This window comes from Hypomesus nipponensis, chromosome 7 (genome assembly GCF_054491055.1).
Source record: "Hypomesus nipponensis isolate SF chromosome 7, ASM5449105v1, whole genome shotgun sequence".
Lineage (NCBI taxonomy): Eukaryota > Metazoa > Chordata > Actinopteri > Osmeriformes > Osmeridae > Hypomesus > Hypomesus nipponensis.
In genome coordinates, this window is record NC_140367.1 from 10543995 (window position 1) to 10564069 (window position 20075).

The window sequence follows — 20075 nt, forward strand, 5'->3', positions numbered from 1 at the left end:
AGTACCGGTGTGAAAGCGACCTTGATGATTATTAGCTTGCTCCCGTGTTTCCAGATCTTCTAATTAGAGCACTGAAATATAGCTTAGTTGTTTGGGGGTTAGGTATTCTCATCAGCTATAATCTATGTGTCAACTAGATGACAGTTCCACCTGTCTGCTTAGCTGAGGATGTTTGAGTGCGTTTTATAATGGTGTATTTATTTACTTGAACATCATGTCTTGCTTTTTGAACTCTCAGTCCTGGGGTTGAGGGATCATTCTGGCTGGTTGTTTTTAAGGAATCAATTAAACATATCTTTTCTGGGCTCAATTAACAGTGGAGCAGAGGAGCCCCAGGGTGTTAGCTAGGGAGTAGCAGGGCTTAGTTGGAGTTTACTGATGGAACAGATGGTACCAGGAAGAGTTGTGTATGGTGTGGACATTCGCTCAACACAATCTGGCTTTGGGGAGAAAAGTGTTGAGGATGGCATGGGCTCTTTCTGAGAAATAAAGCAGTTTAAAGATGAGCTGAAACTTTTCTCTTTTTTTTTCTCTTCTCTCTCTCCCGGAATGCATTTTGGAATTACTAGTCTAGAACTGAAGTTAATGAAAAGCTCGTGTTTTTATTGAGTCAATCTAATGCAAGTCTAAGTGGACTCTCATAGGCATTAAGATCTCCATAGGCACCGTGTTTAATGACATAAAGCCGTGTTCAGACTCGTGCGCTGTAGTAGTGGTGATCTGGTGCAATACCCAATCATGGGACCGACACCATCTATTTAAGAAGATCAGTGCGTCTATCAGTAGATTGTCTGGAGTCCTGTTACTCTGGGAGACTGTGTCCACCACAGGGTCAATGACACGGCCAGAGTGACAGATGTCGATCCCACCCCCACAGCTTAAGGGCTCAAGTCACTTCATGATCAAGGATTCCCCCTTATTTGTATTATTCCTTTTCTTGTGGAAAAGGACAGTAAACAGTACATTTGATCAAAGTTGTGTAATGATTTGGCACCATTTCTGTAGCCGTCAGTCCAGCCTAGAAACACTGTGTTTTTGCTTGTCCACTGATCATGTGGTATTACGTGTCAAAGGTTCAAAAGGCTTAGTGCCAATACAATACTGCTGACTGCTTTGCAAGTAGACCACCGGTAATGCTTCTCTCACTCTGTGTATCCAGTCGTTTAATCTTGTGGTGTTTAAACAAGAACTTACTTGGAGCATTAATGATTGTCCAGTAGATGTATTTTGCTCCTTGGCCTTCCTTGACGACCGAGTTAACCGTGTATTTGTTCAGTGTGATTGGGGCCTGTGGTTGTGTGTGTGTGTGAGGGGGGGTGGGGGGGGGGTTCGAAAGGTTTCCTCTTTCCCCTTGTCACTTCAGCACTAACGGTCTTCATTGTCTTCCATTCCAAGGTACCAACGTATGCCAGGTAGTGAGGGGTTTGTTGCACTGTCCTCCTTTTGTTCTTATAATTCCTCTTGGCTATTGTCTGACTATAAGGGGAAGCTCAATGGTTCCTCAAATAGCCAAATGATGTGTTTTGCAGATATGTGGGCAGGTACTAAGTGGAGCTACATTTAGCCTACCTCTGGAAGATTTAATCAATGCTAATCCTTTAGCTTGTATCACAAAGGTCTGTAGTTGTTTGATTTCCCCTTGTTGGCTCGTTTTAAAGCAGGAAGACCTCAACCATTATATCATTAGCATCGGCAGTGGTAAATGAAAATTGAATCACACTGTGAAAATAAAATGGATAGGATTGACTTGCCCAACTTTGTCTCTAAGGACTCTGTGCAGACTCTGTCCATAAGGACATTTAAATGGATTGCTTGCCAATTCTCCTTCCCTCACTCTGTTTTGTTGCTTCTTCCCAGAGCCCACAAGGTCTTCTGTCATTTCAGTAATCTATCGTTTCTCCTCCTAACTATCGAGGTAGTCTGGTTCCACTGCCTGGCCCCATCGTCCTCAGTTCTCCATTATGGTCCTGTGATGCGTGTCATCATTCTGCTCCTCCTCAGATTGTAGAGTGCCTTGTTGGCACAGTGCTGTGGCCCATACTGTTCATACGAGACACTGATTATTGTAGAGAGAGCAGTGGAGTACTGACTTACGTTCTCAAAATAGAAGAACAGGAAATGATCAGTGGAAAAATAATTAAGGACATTTCTTAGGGGTATCTGTAAGTTCTTTCATATCTCCGAGTCATTTTGTGGTGTGGTACAGCTTAGTAGTCCATTTCTTAGACAAACAGGAACTAAAGCATTTGGGAACAAGATATTAGCATCTACCTAATGTTGACACAGAGCTGCTCTCGCTCAGCCTGGGTCAGGGGAGACTGCCAGTGGTAACACACTGGTTCTTTTATGCTTTCGTCTTTCAGGCGGTGCCCTTCTTTTGTCCTCTGGGCCACTGTGCCAGGCCTCCAGCCATGCCAGCCTTCCAGGGGGGTCGGTAGGGAGGGAGGGAGCAGGTAGTCTGTAGCCCTTAACCGATCCTGGATGAAGTATCTCAGTCATTACACTTCTCTACGCTGACTAGTTCCTTTTCAGAGGCTTTGAGATGGAGCAGGTCCTATAGCAGAGGCTTGGAAGTGAAGTGCGTGCCTTCCAATAGTGTGGACACGCGTCTACGGCTGATCTAAGTGGGTGTCTTGTCAACTCGTTCCGATTCTAGAGGGGCACCGCCGTCCCACGGAGGTGTAGCTGCCGGCCGAGTTAACATGTCTGTGTTCGGAGCCACTGCCAGATTGTTTTGGGTCGGGATTGGAACAGTGTTGCGACACGAAGCTGTCCCAGGGCTGTCTTGTGCAAGTAAGTGTGAGGATCAAAACATTGCAGGTCAATGCATGCACGAACAGCAGCACTCCCTTCCCCGCAATGTTTCCTGTTTCTACCTGAACCGTGACTATCAAAGATTAAACATCCCAGTAGACGGCAATCGGACACCGAAGCGGGAGGCTCTTTCTACATGTGACGGAAAAATTAAATGTCACCTGAGATCTTGGAGAAGGGGAACGTATTCGCTTTTTGCCATGTGAGCATGAGGGGAAGCCAGGGGAGGTTGTTTGATTTGGGCCACGTGTGCTGGAGGAACGGGGCCTAAATGTCAAGGGCCATTGTCTTCATCCTTGCTGAGAGAAGACCTCTGGGGTGCCCGCTCTCCCAAAGGCTTATGGGAGCAGACAGGGCCATCGTGTGAGGCAGCTAGCTAGTGAACCATAAAGAGCTGAGGTCTAAACTGGAATGACGGCCATTGGTGCAGATTCACTCACAGTACAGCAACTGGAAGGGGTGTTGGTCAGTGTTTTTGAGGGAGAACTAAAAACATGGCAATTTTTTGGGTTCAGGAAATAATGACTTTATGAATGTGGGTTGAGGTGAAACCAGATCCCGCTGGTACCAGAGCGGTGTGTCATCCTGGTGGTACCAGAACCAGGTGTGTGTGTTTGTGTGTGAGAGGAACATCCTGCTGGTACCAGAGCCTGAGGTGCAAGGCTTCATGCTGGGCTTGTCTTCCGAGCAGGCTGGCATTACTGACTGACTGCCTGCTAAGATCTATTTATCCACAGCTGAAGGCTTGACGTTGAGACGATGGCATACTTTGTCGTTTGAACTGGTGTGTGTCTCACTTTTTATCAAACACCTGTCTGTATTTGGCTGGCAGACGGAGTGTGAAACAGAAAACAGCACGCTTGCCTCGTCACAGCATATTTAGTGCAGTCATGCAACCAAAATAAAAGTTTTCATTCTAACATTGCCACTAAGTAGGAGTTGGGTTGAATGCATGGGTGAAGGCTGTAACACATCACTAAATTGTGGCTTACCAAAATTGGCCCATCTTAAATTCCTCATGCGTCGTACGGCGCTGAATTGTCAAAACAAGTCGTGGCTTGTGTTTCTTTTTTCGTCCTCTGCCATTTTCTTTCACCACCATGAGACGGTTAAAAGCTCACACTTTATCGGGGATCACTGCACCACCTAGAGTAATGATTTATTATTAAGCCCAAGGTCTTAAAAGCTAACAATGTAAAGTGCTGTCCGTCTATCTCTAGACTACCATTTGCAAACACAACAAAGGAAGGAAATGGACTGGCAAGATGTTGTCCAATTCGAACGTGGCCACGGCTGTTTACTCGTCTTTTTAGTGCTTCCCTTTTTCATCCCGAGCCTGCGCATCAATCTCAAGTTCCCCAGGGTTACGGGGTCAGCAGCTTCTCGTTCCACCTTAGAGACATGAATGTTTAATAAGTCTTCTGTTCCTCCCTTTTGTCAGTCCCTTCAGCAGGTGTGTTTAGGGAACTATCCGCTCAGCTGTGTTGAGGAACCACCTGCTCAGGTGGATCCCCTCCCTGTCACCATCTCTGGCCTTCTGAGTCCTCCCTGCCCTGCCAAGGAACCTCACAGCAGGCCTGTTGTTTTCCCTCTGAATATAAAGTACTTTACAGTAGAAGTCTGTGTGTGTGTGTGAGCTGCCCTGCTTGATTGAGAACTCCTTTCTGAAGCGCAATTTCACAGCCGACTGCAGAGAACGAACGGCGTGCCCATGAATAATCTTTCGACTGGGTGAAATTGACATTTGGACCTTGATAGTAGCCAACCACTATGCCTTTCATGGACTGTATGTGCTTGCACCGCACCAGTACAGTGTGTGTGTGTGTGTGTGTGTGTGTGGGAGGGAGGCTCTTTGATGGAAGTCGAGTTCTGCCCTTGGATGGAATGACCCTCCAGCCTCAGTAGTTCGAGTTAATAGACCAAACCTAATGCCAGACACCGAGCTTCCTCGACCACCGGCCATGGATTCTTTGATTTATTGCAAGTGAAGACTGACTCTACCGTATCAGGTGGTGTGTGTGTGTGTGTCAGTAGAGGATCAGTACTGGCTGAAGTCGTTTGTCACTTAAGAAGTCTTTCCTAGAATCCCCAGTGTAGAAAAACGACAATCCTTGGCCTCAAAGGTCAAAGGGATCAGTCTTTGACGTGTATACCCCCGCATCTGATTGTTACGGTGGCCGACATGTGCAAAACCCCAGCAACTTAAGAAAACACATGCAAATTGACAAAACACAAGCAAATTAAGAAAACATCTTCATTAATATGACAACACATGCGCAGCATTCAGCAAACGCGCTGCAAATAAAGAAACACGCTGCAAATACACACAACACAACCAAATACATAAACGCGCTGCAAAAAGGAAAGCACGCAAACCCCGAAAACAAATGCAAACAGAAAAACGCAGAATCCAGATTACACAACGGAAGTGCTCCAGGCACTCTATAGGGGGAGCGCTAAGTGGAACAGCTTGATTTTAGATCCCACGGAGCAAGAGAAAGGGAGCAGATGAGAGGTTTGTTTTGGAAACGCTCTTTTAAAATACTGTAAAAGAGGAGGGCCAAATGTAAAATTGAATACTAACCTTTTGATGTCGCCTTTTTACTTCACTTTTGGTCCCGTTTCCAAAACAAACCTGTCATCTGCTCTCTCTTTAGATCTAAAATCAAGCTGTTCCACTTAGCGCTCCCCCTAGAGGCCCGGAGCACTTCCGTTGTGTAATCTGGATGCAGCGTTTTTCTGTTTGCATTTGTTTTCGGGGTTTGCGTGCTCTCCTTTTTGCAGCGTGTTTCTATATTTGCAGCGCGTTTGCTGAATGCTGCCCATGTGTTGTCAAATTAATGAAGATGTTTTCTTAATTTGCTTGTTTTTTTAAGTTGCAGGGCGTTTGCACATGTCGGCCACCGTAGATTGTCACCTCAAAGGCACCCTTTTAATCTTAACAATAACCTTGAGATTGTTGTGGTATTCAGTAAGCCCAGGTTTACTTTAGATTAAGGATGTTATCAGACTGCAATTCAACAGTTTCACTGTGCCTCTTGGTCAAGAACCAAATCCCATATTAAGGAATGCGACCTGCTGTTTCTTTTTAGAATTAATTAAAGGTTAGTGGGATTACCGCTAATATAAGTTTTAATAAAGATGGCTTTAAAAGCTCAAAACTGCTGCCGCTAAGAAATTCTAAAGTACTATGTGTGGCACAGTATGTGTGTGTATGTACTGTGTAAACTTCAATTTCAGTAGTACAGGACATTGCTTCTCAGTTCCCATCAGCTTGAAAACTGTAATTTGATGATGGTCATTCTGCTCATATCATTGTGTCACATTATGAAGGTTAGGAAATCCAAGGCGTGTCTCTGTGCATGTTTGCAGAACAAACGTACACCTCCATGAGAAATGGTACATTATATAAAAAAAACTGATAACTTTAATAACTTGTCGGTGGGCCTTAAGACATTTGACATGATCAGTCTCTGGATAAACTTGACTTTTAGAATTTATTGCAAAACCAAGCTGGTTGAGCTATGCCGTGCTGGCTTCAGATCAGTCAGGAGCTTACTGTATTTCACCTTTCCTAACTAAGTAAGGCCGAACACTAATAAGTGTGTTACTTTTCCATTGCACCCTGTGTTCAAGGTGCTACACATCTGTCGTCTTTAAGAGGATTTAAACCCCAGGATTATGGTGTTGACTTATGCCTTAAAGGACTTGTGTCACCGTTCGCTCAGTAGCAGACATAATTGGCTAAAAGCTGATGTAAAAGTTGTATCTTTCCTAATGACATACCAGTGCTGTAGAACTGGACCTATCTACTTGCTGTCTGGCCACGCGAGGCAAAGTTAGTGTCTAACAGCATCTGGATGGGGTTTAGACAGGGTTCACTTCATCAAGCTCAAGATAGCCAGCCTCCTCCAATCTGCCATCCACTGCTGTCACTCGGGCCAAACAATCTGTGTGCTCTTAACGTTCTTCATCCTCATCTCCCATGCACTGACCTGATATATCATCATCACATAGATACAGTTTTAGGCTGGTGCAACTTCTCTGGTTGGAACCAAGGCAAGGACACAAATGCAAAAAATATACTTGTTTTCACATTGGGCATTATCTTGTGTTTGCAGCAGGTGAAGGTGTTTGCAGCAGGTGAAGGTAATCTCCTGTTTGTTTTAAGAAAGAGAAGTTAAACCTAAACCACTTTGACCTGTGGTGATGCAATAAACACTAAAACCGAGCTTTTTCTCAACCCTTTTATAGCTTCCCTACGTGTGAAATCCTGTTCTCTTCACCATTTGAACAGGTATTTTCGAGGACAAGCTCTGACATTCCATGGTCAAGAAACACCTGAAGATTCACTACCTCACAGTTATGTGTCAGCAGTCTTTCTGGAACCAGAATTTGTCCATACCTCCTCTGTCCTCCATTTTAACTCAAGCTAACCCCTTTGACTTATTTCGGGGCCTTTTATTTATTTAATTTTGTATTTATTTTTTTACTGGGGGACAAGACATCTTTCTTGATGAAACAGTCTCAATCAAACAGAGGGCTCAGGGGCTACAGCCATCTTTTGTTTTCGGCAGGGTTACCACGGCAACGGGCCTAAGAAGCTTGGAAGTAGGGGTTGACATTTTTTAGGGGCTGTTCTTTATCCAACTCGAGCCCCTAATGTCACTGCTAATGCACTGAAACATTCATAAGAATGTTTCAGTCCCCCTCACCCCCTACTGCTACTTGTTCACTTCTAATAAGTCATTAATTAGGGGCTTAAGTGCACCGGTGTAGCACAAAAACGATTGGAGCAAATCCAGAAAGCACCTCCCACTAAGGCCCGTGTGGGTGGAGCTACTCCTGGTCACAAGGCTGAGAAGAGGAGACCTGAACGGTCTGAGAGAGAGAGGGGAAGAGGGAGTGTTTATCCATGGTGCAGTATGTCTCCCCTCCACTGAGTGTGACGTCTGTGGGAGACACAGGGAGAGCCTCCTTCGTGGTATTTAAGGCCAGCTTGTGCTTTGTTTCTCCTCTTGTAAAGGGCTATGGTCACTGCTTGTTTGGGAATCCATTCGTGCTGTGGACCTATATGAAGGTAGGGAGGCTTTACGCAACGCTGTTTGGTGCATTTAACCTTGTGCTCCACAGTTGCTTGTGTAGCAGAGTGACTTGTTGCATTTGGGCAGTTTGAAGGATTCCTTCAAGAGTCGAGCTTTGCTCGTTGAACCATTTCACCCTTGAAATCATTTAGCGATGGAAAATCCAACTTTGTTCAGGCTGTAAGTATTACCACGGGCCTGATTGTGTAATCACGTCAGTATGGTGAAGCATCAAGCTTGTGATTGTTTTGTCAGAGCATGATGACTTATCGAAAAACTCATGGCTAGTCTTGCACGTCATTCAGCGTCTGCAGTGACTCCTGTGGCAGATGTGTGGAACAGGTGTCCAGGCTTGACTCAGTGTGTTGCCGGAGAACCGGATTCTGGGTCTTTGCACAGCCAAGTGAGCGTGGGAAAATGGGTCAGGCTCTGTGGTTTCGTTGCTTAGCAGATGGATAACCTTGACCTCAACCAGAGGACCACGTTCTCCAGGGTCAGAGCCCTAACCAGTACACTCATAGACATGTTCCAAGACTCCAAGAAGGCGTCCGGACCTGAATACAGTAAGAAGATTTCGAAATATCTGATCAGATCTTTCAATGACATGTTAATGAATATAAACGCTTGATTGAGCACAGGAAGGCATGCAAACGTTCCCAACACACAGTTGTTCAATGCTAGCCCGATCCACCTCTGAAACGCCGATTGATGCAGCACAAAACCCAATCAACATGTGCTTCCTCTCTTCATGATCTTCCTCTCTGTTTCAGTGGTCGTGACAGCAGTGTTTTTCGTCTCATACCTCAAACTTTGAGACGGCAAGGTACTCCTTATTGCATTCCTACTGGCTATGGCAGTAGAGAAGGTGGTGCATATTTGTAGTGCAGGAGGAGGGATATTCCTTGTTTCCTTTCATTTATGAAAGGGTTTTCACCCCTGTGCTTTGTCAACCACTTTACAGTGTGATCTGATTACAAATGGACTCTTTTCAGGGGAAACTTTCACGCTCCTGCTCGGTAACTGAGAGGGGACAAGCAGTGAATTTTAAACCGTCTCAAACACACACCCCTCTGTCAGTACCACGGGGATCTAACGTTTGTGAAAGTGTGCATTTTTTGGCCCGTGAGTGGGGCAACTTTCCAAGATGGGTGAGTTTCAGAGGCGTAAAGCTTCCACAAAATGGTCCCGTCTTGGTAATAAAAAAAGATCACACGAGGGAGGAAGTGATTTTTAAAGGCAACTTCTCAACACCCATGTCAACAAATGTTTTTTTAGTGTATTCGGTCACAAACTGTCTACACGGTTGAATGACTCAAACCTTTCTGAAGACCAGCCACAGAAGGGTGTAATCATGGCTTCAAGGAGCCAGGAGTCTTAAAAAATCTCTTCACTGCAACCAGTGAGCACTGATCTGAATGTTTGGTCTGTATCGCCTCTCAAAGAACCGAGGCTTCCTGCAATCCAAGCATCTAACCTAGATTAGAGTAGCCTAAATGTGGCCCGGGCTAAATCCATAAGAAGAGGCTTCACCGCTTCAGACACTGCAAGGCAATGAATAACTGTCAGCTTGTTGGGCGGTGTACTAGCACAAAACGCAATCTCACTCTCCCAAGCATGACTGTTGTATTGATTCATTCATCTGCCTATGGCAATGCGTGTGAGGGGAGAAATTCCAATTTCTAGATAAACGAGGGCAAAAGCCACCCTGTACATTAGCATTAGCAACACGCTACGGTATGATTTTCCTTTTAGCGAGACTACCTAGATGAACAGCCTCCGCTGGACCGAACGCTAAATAATGAGTTTCTCATTGCAAAGGTGCCAGATTGTCACTCTTGGTGCCCCATTAGTGTCCACAGTGAAACTGCAGTTCCATTAAGGGTGTTACATATTTTTTCTTTCATTTTTTTATCAGTAGGTCTAGGATAGCTCATTTGGCTATCATCTGGGCCATTGAAGTTGAAAGGTTTCCTGATTGTGGAGGTGTTTTTATTTTTTATTTTTAAGGGCTGGCTGTTTGTAGCAGTCTGACACAGGTTACCATGGAAACCTTTTGAGTCGTGGACCATTGGTACTTAAAAATCTATTCAAGCATTGCCTGGACTTGGTTGCCTGGTATATGGTTTGTTAAATGAAGTACTGTGAGTATACTGACTTATTTGAACGGTATTGCCTCACAGTTCTTCAAAACCCTATCTGAAGCTATTCCAACTCAGGCAACAGTCAGTATATTGCTCACACTTCTTGTGAACAGGTGCTTCTGATGGATAAGGTGACTCCCTCATCTAATGGCCTCGCCTTTGAATGCAGACTCTCTGGGTCTAATTATAGCCTCGTGGAACAATACAAAAAGAGAAAGTTGGTGAGGTGACCATTCGTCCACGGAAGGAAACCACGTGGGACTTCCTTCCTGGAGCTTACCGTCGCCATTGGCAACTCCAAACACTGACAGAAGGAGGGATGATATGATTATGGGGTGGATTAAGGCAGAGGGGATTAGCAAAGTGAGATAACATCTGGACTGTCAGCATATTGTTCACTTTGGAGATGGATGTGAGGGGTCGAAGCTTAGTCAAGAAGGCACGGGGCGCGTGATTGATGTTGTGCCCCCCTTTCCTCAGAGACAGCAACAATGCTGTTTTTGGTATGCCCAAATGAGATGTGTCAATCACAACCATCCTGGACGACTTTTTGTTTATCAGCAATGACTTATCTATGAAATCCATTGTGGTGAGAGTCCTTACACAGTCATTGAAACATGAGGTATTTTAAGATTAGGACTTTAGTTTATTAAGATGAATAGTGGTAATGATTAACGTCTGACTAGTCGATTTTAGGATTATGACTGTCGTGTGATTTCGATCGAAGGGTAGCGTATTTTCGAGGTGTTGTGTACTTCGTTAGATTGTGTCATCTGGCCGTCAAGCTCAGAGAAGCAGGTGTACGCGAGTGTCCATAGGCGTTGGCACAATACTGGGACTTCATGGTGACAGATACTTGGGTTTGACTCGAACTCACCCTTGGGGTAATGTTGATACCAGCTGTGCTCCAATCAGCTCCCAGAAACCGCACCAATATGGCCCCTAACGATACTTTTCCACGATAACAGCTGTAAATCTTTAGTGCCATAAATTTGGATCTCCTCTTCATAGTTGACAGTGGGGTGTTTTTTTTTTGTTTTTTTTTTTGAGTTAGCAACACGTACATGTTATTTCACAGGATAACTGTATATTTTCATGATGGTCCTAAGATCGTTCTATTGTTGGGTGTGTCCAGTTGAGTCTGAGTGTTCAGTATGTCCCTTATCACGGGCATATCAGCTGTTTTATAGGTGTCCCTGTGCGTTGCAGTGCTCCAGGCCAGAGTGTGTTCAATCACCCAGCTCATGTCATATCCCAGCATCCTTTGTTCTGGGAGGAGGATGATGAAGGAGATTATGGCCTGTGTGCTTGTCTGTGTGCGCGCGCGTGTGTGTGTGGGGGGACGGACGATGTGTGGATGCAAATCTTCTTACAAATCCTCTTTACTTTCCATCATTGGGACAGTGAAGGAGGAGGAGAGAGGTGTGTTTCTCCTGTGTGCTGTTACTGCTGTTAAAGGAATATCCAAGCTCAGCCAATTAGCAAGCAGAAAAGGGGGACAGAGACAATAGACCCTGACATTCAAAGGAGCTAACGATGATGTAAGACGCCAAAACAGGTATGGACATGTACTCGTTGCTGAGTTCCTAGCGGTAGATTTGTTTAACGGTTACCTGGGATTATTTTCTTATGTAAAGCTGCACGCTAGGAGCTGATGTCATGTTTCGCTGAGATTATCTTTCCTTCTATTCCAGTTTTTTGTGTTTCAGTTTCACTTTTGTACCAATTTAATCCTGTTTGTTACTTAATCCCAAAGTTTCACATTCACGGTATTTGGCCTAGCCGTTGACTAGACAAGTGACCCTCTCAACCAGCTCATACCATGTAAATTGCATTAGTCACATTCCACCTCCTAGCTCTGAAGTGCTCAGGAGAGTTGATCTAAACCCCCCCCCCCCTCCTACATGTTCAACATGGTGCTTGCTTCCACAACAAGTCCTAGGGCACAATGCAGGCTTCGCCTGGGAGAACAGTGATCCATCACACATGGACACAGTCCAGCATCAGGAACAGTGTTCATATGGACTCCTGTATAATCCTGCTTGAGCTCTGGAATAGTGTTGACTTGACCAGCAGAACCAACTCCCTCGGTACGGATGTCGCTAGATAAGAGTGGGTTGGGTTTAAGTCTCTCAAGGAAGGATAAGGCTTGTGCTGTTGAGAGAAAGGTATTACATTCGACATTCATCAATGGATATGTTTGGAAAATGATTTACCATCAAGGAGACAGGAAACTTTATTCATAGTAAATGATTGAGCAACAGAAACTTTTTTTTCCGCAATAGATTTGCGTTCCGTTGTGTGTATAGTTGCTTTAATAAGCCAACAAACTTCTGATGTACAAAGTGACGGCGCTGACAGACTGCGTTTTGAGTCATTCAGAGCCAAAGCCCCGAGAGACTGATTAACCTAGCACGTCAATCATAATCAGGACATGCCGTGAGGAAACTCAATCACAATGTTTGCATTGCACTAAAGATGACATCATCCGGTCAGTGCGTTACCTCTCCACACCTGTCCTTATCTCAAACCTCCATTGACGACACGTGTGATATGGGAAACCCCTCCCCCCCTCCCCTCCCCTCCCCCCCTCATTCCACACACTCCCACGCGCACACAGTCACACACTCGACAACGCCCAGCGGTTGCGGTGTAGGTTCGATTACAGGGACTCAGTCACTCTGGGAGACGGTCAGAGGTTTTCCCTCATCTCTGCTCGGTGCAGAAACGGAGCCGGAGCATCAGCTGTGACAACCCTGCTGGATTGTTGACGAGGGCCGCATGAAGGCAGCGTGGCGGTTGATTGGTAACGGGCAGTGGGTCTATTCACTGCCGCGGGCGGCTCGCCGTTGCCATGGAGATGGAGGCACAATGCCTCTCGGCACGTCCGTGGCCATCACCTGTTTGCGGCTTTTGTGACACATCTGTCCGACATCCTTTCCTGATTTGTCCTTTTGTAAGCGCACGGACGCACACACACACACACACTCAAAAGACAACCCTACTGTTTCATTCCTTCCCACACACACACACACACACACACACGTGTGTCAGTAATGGGCGAGGGCTCCTCTCCCAGGCTCCTGTCTCAAGGCTGGAGGAGGGAGAGTGTGAAAACAAAGTGCACTTTGTGGGCTTGTCTATCCACCCACAGCCCACTCCTCTGTGAACAGTGATAAGAAGCCATGTGTTGTTCATCAGACATCTAGGGTGGGTGTCCAGGATCCTTGGACCTCCACCCTCCCCTCCCCCCGTTATGACAAAGCCTCTGAACATCTGTTTGGACCTTGACAACGGGACGACGACAATCGCGTCGTCCAGCGCCCTTTCAAGAACCCCGCTTATCTGCTCGTGTTCTTCTCCTCTCTACGCCCTCAACATCAGCCTGCTGATTATCACACACGGGGGGGGGGGGGGAGAAAGACCCCCGTCTCCCCCTCCCCACCCCCACACACCCCTCCCCAACCCCCACACACCTCTCCCCCTCACTCGCTTCCCATTCGGCGAGAGACCCTCCCGTGAGTCTGGTTCCCTCCCGCTCCCCATCCCTGGAAAGGCGTGATAACCGAACGCTAGGTGACAGACGAACAGATCGCAGCGCTGGCCCCGCGGGGAGGTGGATGACGAGACACAGAGGAGGTAACACCGACGGGGTACAGGGAGAGCACAGCTAAGTGGGGACGGGCTGGGAGGGTTGCCGGAAGGTGCCGGTGGACGGGAGACACGGCTGGATTTGCATGAGTTCTCCAGAGTCTAGTCACAGGTGCACTCATGCAAAGGACAGTTTGGTAGTAAAGATATGTCCTGCTCGATAAGCAGGGTGTTTGATAACTGAACCAAGTGTGGTTGTATCGAAGTAATGCTTGGACTAGAGGCAGTGTTTTGATGGAGCTAGAGGCAGTGTTTGATGGAGCTAGAGGCTGTTTGAGGACTGCTCCCGCTGTGAAGGTGACAGACTGGGGCAAGCAGAGGCCAGCCAGCATGTTGGTCTGCCCGCTGCGCGTGTCTATGTGTGTGTGACCCACCTAGTGATGACACCGCAGGTTGTTCATCAATCATTCATATAGGGGTATCAGTAAGTCGGGTGTGTGTGTGTGAATGTGAGAGTGCGTGTGTGTGTGTGCGAGGGTGCTCTCTGTTGTCTCCATTCTCTCTCATTTCCTGTTTGGAAATGGTGACTGCCGTGAAGACCCAGGACTGCTTCCGATTTAAGAAACCAGAAAGAACAACCAAGCTTTGAAGCCAGGACATGAAACCACTTTGAAGTACTGTGTAAACTCACAAACCACCTCAAACCACAGCAGATAAAATATCTGTTATCAACACAATACCACCCCCCCCCCCCTCACATTTTGTATTTTCATACCATTTTGTATTTGTCTACAAGTGGTGGCTTACTATAGCCTGATGTTGTCATAGTCAGAATGAGTCTGATAACTCTCTGTTGGGCTATGAGTTTGGGGCGTGTTTCAACCGAACTCGTTAAACAAATGCCTCTTCGCTCCATTGGATAGACCTACAACTAATCAGAGCAACGTAATATGTTGTTTGTTGAAAACACATTCAACCCAAGCGCTCTTTGGTGACGTGGTTGATTACGTTACTGTTGATCATCTGTCCATCATCGTATAAAACCCGCCCTGACAATTTCATTAGTCATGTTCGGGTATAGTTTTGTCCGCAACCAAGCTACTCCAGACCCAACTTCCCGACCACATTTTTTTGTGGGCGGGGCTAAGTTGGGCTGGCAGCCAGGCTAGGCCCACTACCGCAGGGGTGACATTTTCATCGGCGCCTTGGTGCGAGTTCTCCATTTGCGTATCCTCCGGCCAATCTTGTTTGCATGTGTCGCGCAACGATGGAGACGGCTTATTGGTGAACAGGGACCGTTTCCGGCGGCCGGACCGATAATCACACCTACTGTGCTGACGGCAGTTCCCACGTTGTGTCCTCTTACTTGACATACTGAAGTACTGGCTCGTCTTTGCCTGTGCTGGGGGAGCCTCGCTACCTTTTGATGCCCTCGCGATCAGCAGGTCTTTTCATCCCTATGGAAACACCTTCGAGAACTCTCTCTCTCGCATGCACAGACACACACTTGGCCAGACTTCAGATGGCCGTTGGCCAGCTCTGCTCAGCCATAGAATGTGCCCTTCCGTTAAGTGTGTGTGTGTGTGTGTGTGTGTAAACACCTCAAGCCCCAACTCCCCCACCCCCCACAGGGACATTCTTCTACCACAGAGTTACTGGGTGAGGGAGGGTCACAAACTCAAATCAGCTGGCATGGTTTTGGGTTCAGTGATGAGAAACTACACGCATTTACATTGAGAACCATGATGATGATTGGATGATTTACTTGGAACAGACGGCTCTGCTCTGATGTCTGTATGACAGTATTGTGTTGAATTAGGCCCTAACTGTTATCCTGATGAGGTACTGCACCAGGATGCAGAGAGCAAACATCCAGGCATCTCCAACCTAAATCGGAGAGGACACGGTTAATCACCTTAGAGGCGTTTGGGATAGTGTTGTTTGTTTCAAATTCACCCTGCACTCACATCGGAGCAGGTGAAAGCACCTGCTAATGGGACCTGGGCCACCCTGGGGTTAGCGGCTAATTTTAGCCCTGGCTTGGAGCCCTGGGCCGACTGACACCACACAGCAAATTGATTCTCCCTCCCAGGTGGTGAGTTGTGGCCTTTGTGGTCTTTGTGACCAGCGACAGCGCTCCGAGAAACGTTTTCAAACTCCTTTTATACCCTGCACATGAAATCCCACACGAAGCTTGAAAAGATATCAACTGCTTTGACCCCCAAAACTGTCAAATAAGTCATTTAGAAGATGTATCTTGGTGTGCATTCTCAGACACCAGCCCATGAATGAGATGAATTCAGTTTAGCATTGTGTCTCTGACGTGGATGGGCACACAAATCTTCCCAGGCTTTTTATGTAAGACGTTATCTCAGCTGCTTGTGTTTTCTTTTGTTGGGGATGACAGCCACTGGCTGGGGATGAAGATTGCCCAGCGCCCACGTGCTTCCCGTGCTGTCTGCCCCCGCCCCCCCCCTCTCTGCTCCCCCCCACCCCCCCAGACGGGACACTAAGCTGCTTTCTGCAGCTTCTGCTAGCAGGCCGGCGTAGCGGCTAGGCTAGCCAAAAAACACCCTGTTGAGGACAGGAGAGAGGAAAAAAAAGGATGTGTGGGGGCGTTTGCTTGGGGAGAGACCGTAGGTGAGGGGGCGTTCACGCAAACGCTCACCGCTTGTAATTCTCATCATTGAGTGGGCCACCGTGCCAGGGGGGAATGGCTGGAAACGTTTTACCCACAATTCCTGGGAAAAGGACCTAGGGATCCGCGTGGGTTTCGACAAAGAAGCTGGAGGTAGAGAGCCATCTTGTGTTTCACTAAAGCTCTTAATGGCTTTGGCGTCTTGGTAGTGGGTAATGTTGTTTTAATTCCACTGAATGGGAAGCCTCAGATGTCCAGTGTACAGTAGCGCTAACATCCTTCCAGGATGTGTGGAGGCCCCCGGGGGGGGGCGAGGAGAAGGAAGTCTATTTCTCTAGTCTCTATTGCTCAAGCCTCATGATTACAATATCGGATTTGACCGTTGTTATGGCTACAAAGGCCAAAGCGAAGGCATCACCCCCACCCACCCCCCCCCCCCTCCCTTCCCCAACCTCAATAAGAACACAGCCATGGGAAAAGTAACCATGTAACTGCACTGTACATACAGCTGTAGAGCAACATTGTGCCAGCAACGGTGTCTATATACCCACAGTGAACAACACATGCGTGCCAACACGCACGCTCACACCCTCATCTTCTCCTAAATCACCCTGGAGACTTCCTTTCTTCCAGGGGCTTTTCATTTCAGCCCCTCTACTTCACACTGCGCTTTCATCCTCTCCAGATTTTCCCTCGTGATTCAGTAGGAGGTTGTAATCGTCTGTCATCCGTAAAAAAAGAAATGTCAATGCCCTTTTAACGGACACAAAAGGGGGTCGGAGACCCCTCGTCCTCTGAACTCTCGGTTACCTAGATGAGGTGAGGAAGCTGTGGTCTATTGTGTCTTGAACGCTGGCCTTCTTAGGAAACCGCTGGGCGGTTGAGATTGTCAAGGCGAGGGACCCGCCATTGTCTCGAGGCCTCGCAAGCCCCGCTTCAGAATTCCCGAGTCACGCTTAACTGGCGCGAGCACAAACACGGGCCCGAGAGCAGTGCACACCGCGCGCGTCCAACGTGATGTCGGTTTGTAAAACACGTATTCAAGTCGTTTCTGCTCCGGTTATGTCAAGACGATGCTTCAGACGTACTGAGACCTTGCCGTGTCGAATTGTTGGCACGGAGACGACTTGGAGGTATTTACAGGACTGATGGCTGAACAACGAGCTGGCCTGCTCCCCCTCCTCTCACTGGTCAAGCGGACGACTGAACATGCAGGGCGCTGGCCGGGCACGTCTCTAAGGAGGCATGAGCCATGAAGAGAACAGTTCACCCACCTGCTCAGTGAACACTTACTTTATCGCTTGGCGTAACGCACTCAGGGTCCTTTAAGTGTTGTAATGTATAGGCTCCCTAAGTGTTAGTTAGGCCATTTTGAAAGGGGCTGTGCATGTTGTCTGCTCGTGTCTTGTTAGTGCCGGTTGGCGACCAAGCTGATCAAGCTCTTGATTTAGACGTTCGTGTCCAGGTACTTTATTGACTTCTGGAACGGTGCCAAAGCAAAACTCTCCACACGAGAGGTGTAGTCAGTAACGTCCTAAAAATGTCTACATACTGTTCTGTAAAAGTTTTGTCTGGAAGTGGATTTAAACCGTTGGAAAATTCCAACCGTCCATAGATCTCTTCCCTGCCTGACATCAGACTGAAGGAGAAATGAAGGACTGCTTCGAGTGACATACTAGATATTTCTGCCTCGACTCCAAGACTGATCAAGACAGACAAGGTTTCCTAGAAGACTCCTACACTGATTGACAGGTGGGGTCGTCGGCCCGGAGGACAAGGAATAAAATTAGCCTGGTCTTTCCACCCCTGTCGTCGTCCCCATGTCACCCCTGACGGGTGCCTGTCTGTGATCCATGGCCTCCTCCCTCCGCGAGCTATTTTCACCCACCAATCGCCCGATTACCGTGACCCACTTTCTGAGAGGAGTTGAAGACTGGGCCCCCTGGGGAGGGAAGGGGTCAGGTAAGGGGTGTGCCGCTGGGGATTAGCCGCTAGCATGAGCTAAGACAGGGGACTGTGGCAGCCGGGGACTGCTAAAACCTGAGGGTATGCTTTTGTGACAGTCACCGGAGAGGTGAATATGAGGTCATGACGTCCATTCTTTCGAGTGGGGTTCTTTGGGCTCCAATTCTTCCTCCAAGTCATCTCTTGACTTGGTTACGTGTGAATGAATCATGTTGAAAATGTAGCATTCAGAATGTTTCCTGAAAACAGTTACAGTAATACAGTTCCCGATTGAGCGCTATGATCTCTCTCTGACCTCAGACAAGGAGTCACTATATTCATACCCATTGTGGAAGCCAGCAGAGAGCTTTTGAAGATTTGACCCAACTTGCCTCATCGACCATACAACCCCCACGCACTTTCTTTGACGAGTCACTCTCTGGTAGCAGAGCATCTGAGAGCACAAATCGCTAAAAATAACACTTGAAAACAACCGGGGAGAATGTTTGTCTTTGGCCCGTTCTCTGTGGTTATGTACTGAAAGCACTGTGCTGTGTTGGAAGCGAATGTACGCTAGGTAGTGTAAAGACGGAACAATACGAACCACCATAGCAACCTCTCTGCAAACCAGCTCTGAGTCAACAACACAAAGTCTGGCAGATGGAGAGAGTGAAAGAGAAAGGTGGGGGGGGGGGGGGGAGAGAGAGGCTCGTTCTTTCATGGTGTAACCTACACGGTATCACTTTGACAATGGGAAACGTACTGTATCACAGAGGAAAAATCTCCTTTGATGTTATCAGCTGTGTGCATGACCAGGTCTATATGTTCCTTGAAAGTGGAGGGAGGAAAACAATGGTTGTGGAATGAGATGCTCATGGTCTCACAAAAGGACACAGCGAGAACTACAGGTATTCCATTTACCCACTGTTTGTTTTGTTAATGAATAAACTGATTTCAGTGGTGTATCTTTTACATTTAGACGTATTCATTTGGCAAACCTTTTATCCAAAGCAAAGTACATGTTGTGCTTTTTCGTAACTGTGGGAGCTTTATCTGAATCGCTTTTAATGAGAATTGTGAAATCAAAGGCTCTCGCGCATTGTGTGGTGCTTTTAAGGCAGGGGTACTCCTTTCAGAAACACTGTGACGTCAACTCGTGCTGCTCAATGAAGGGGAGCGTGCGTTTGATTCGTCTCTTCCGCTCTGTGTTTACCCAGGTGACTTTCCTCTGTGACGCCCCAGGATGAACGGGTACGCAAACCCCACCTACCCCTCCGGCGGGTTTGGCTCCTACACCTCCCAGCTAAAGTGAGTGCCCCCTCCCCCCCCTTCCTCCTCCTCCTCCTCCTCCTCCTCCCCCCTCCTCTTCGTCTGTCCCTTCCCTTTGGGGCCGTCCCAGTCGAGATGGAATCCCACAGGCTTTAGATGGCTTGTCACAAGTCTATTCTTTAATGGCCACGTGCTTCTTGACCTCCATGCCCTAATTGATCCAGTTACTTAATTGTCCATGCTTATTTCCCCACGTCTGGCAGTAATTGAATTCCTCTCAAAGTCAGCGTAATGAAAACATGCCAGGCTCCAAGTGACTGAGGTAACGGTGCAGTCAGGAGACCCACCCCGGGGGGGGGGGGGCTGGCAGGGCGGGGGGGTGACCTAAAACGAGTTCCCACACAGCTCAGCTGCTGCGACAGTCTTGACTTGTGGGGACTTTTTATTGGATGCGATCTTTCAGACAAGACAGCTACATCTCCTAACCATACAGTAGGAGTGCGACAGTGTTAACATCTGAAACCCATGCATGAAAAGAGACACTGAATTCTACCAATTTGAAATCCTACGTGGATTTATAACAGATTAACTAAG

General features: G+C 47.3%; 1 protein-coding gene across 1 annotated transcript in view; it reads left to right on the top strand.

The window, feature by feature from the left end:
- eps8a (EGFR pathway substrate 8a, signaling adaptor) overlaps window positions 1-20075 on the top strand; it is a 38618-nt gene that overhangs the window by 2106 nt on the left and 16437 nt on the right. The window contains exon 2 of the mRNA XM_084701378.1: window positions 19430-19520. Coding sequence (XP_084557504.1) covers window positions 19456-19520 — 65 coding nt within the window. The 5' untranslated portion in view covers window positions 19430-19455. The remainder of the gene's footprint in view (window positions 1-19429; window positions 19521-20075) is intronic.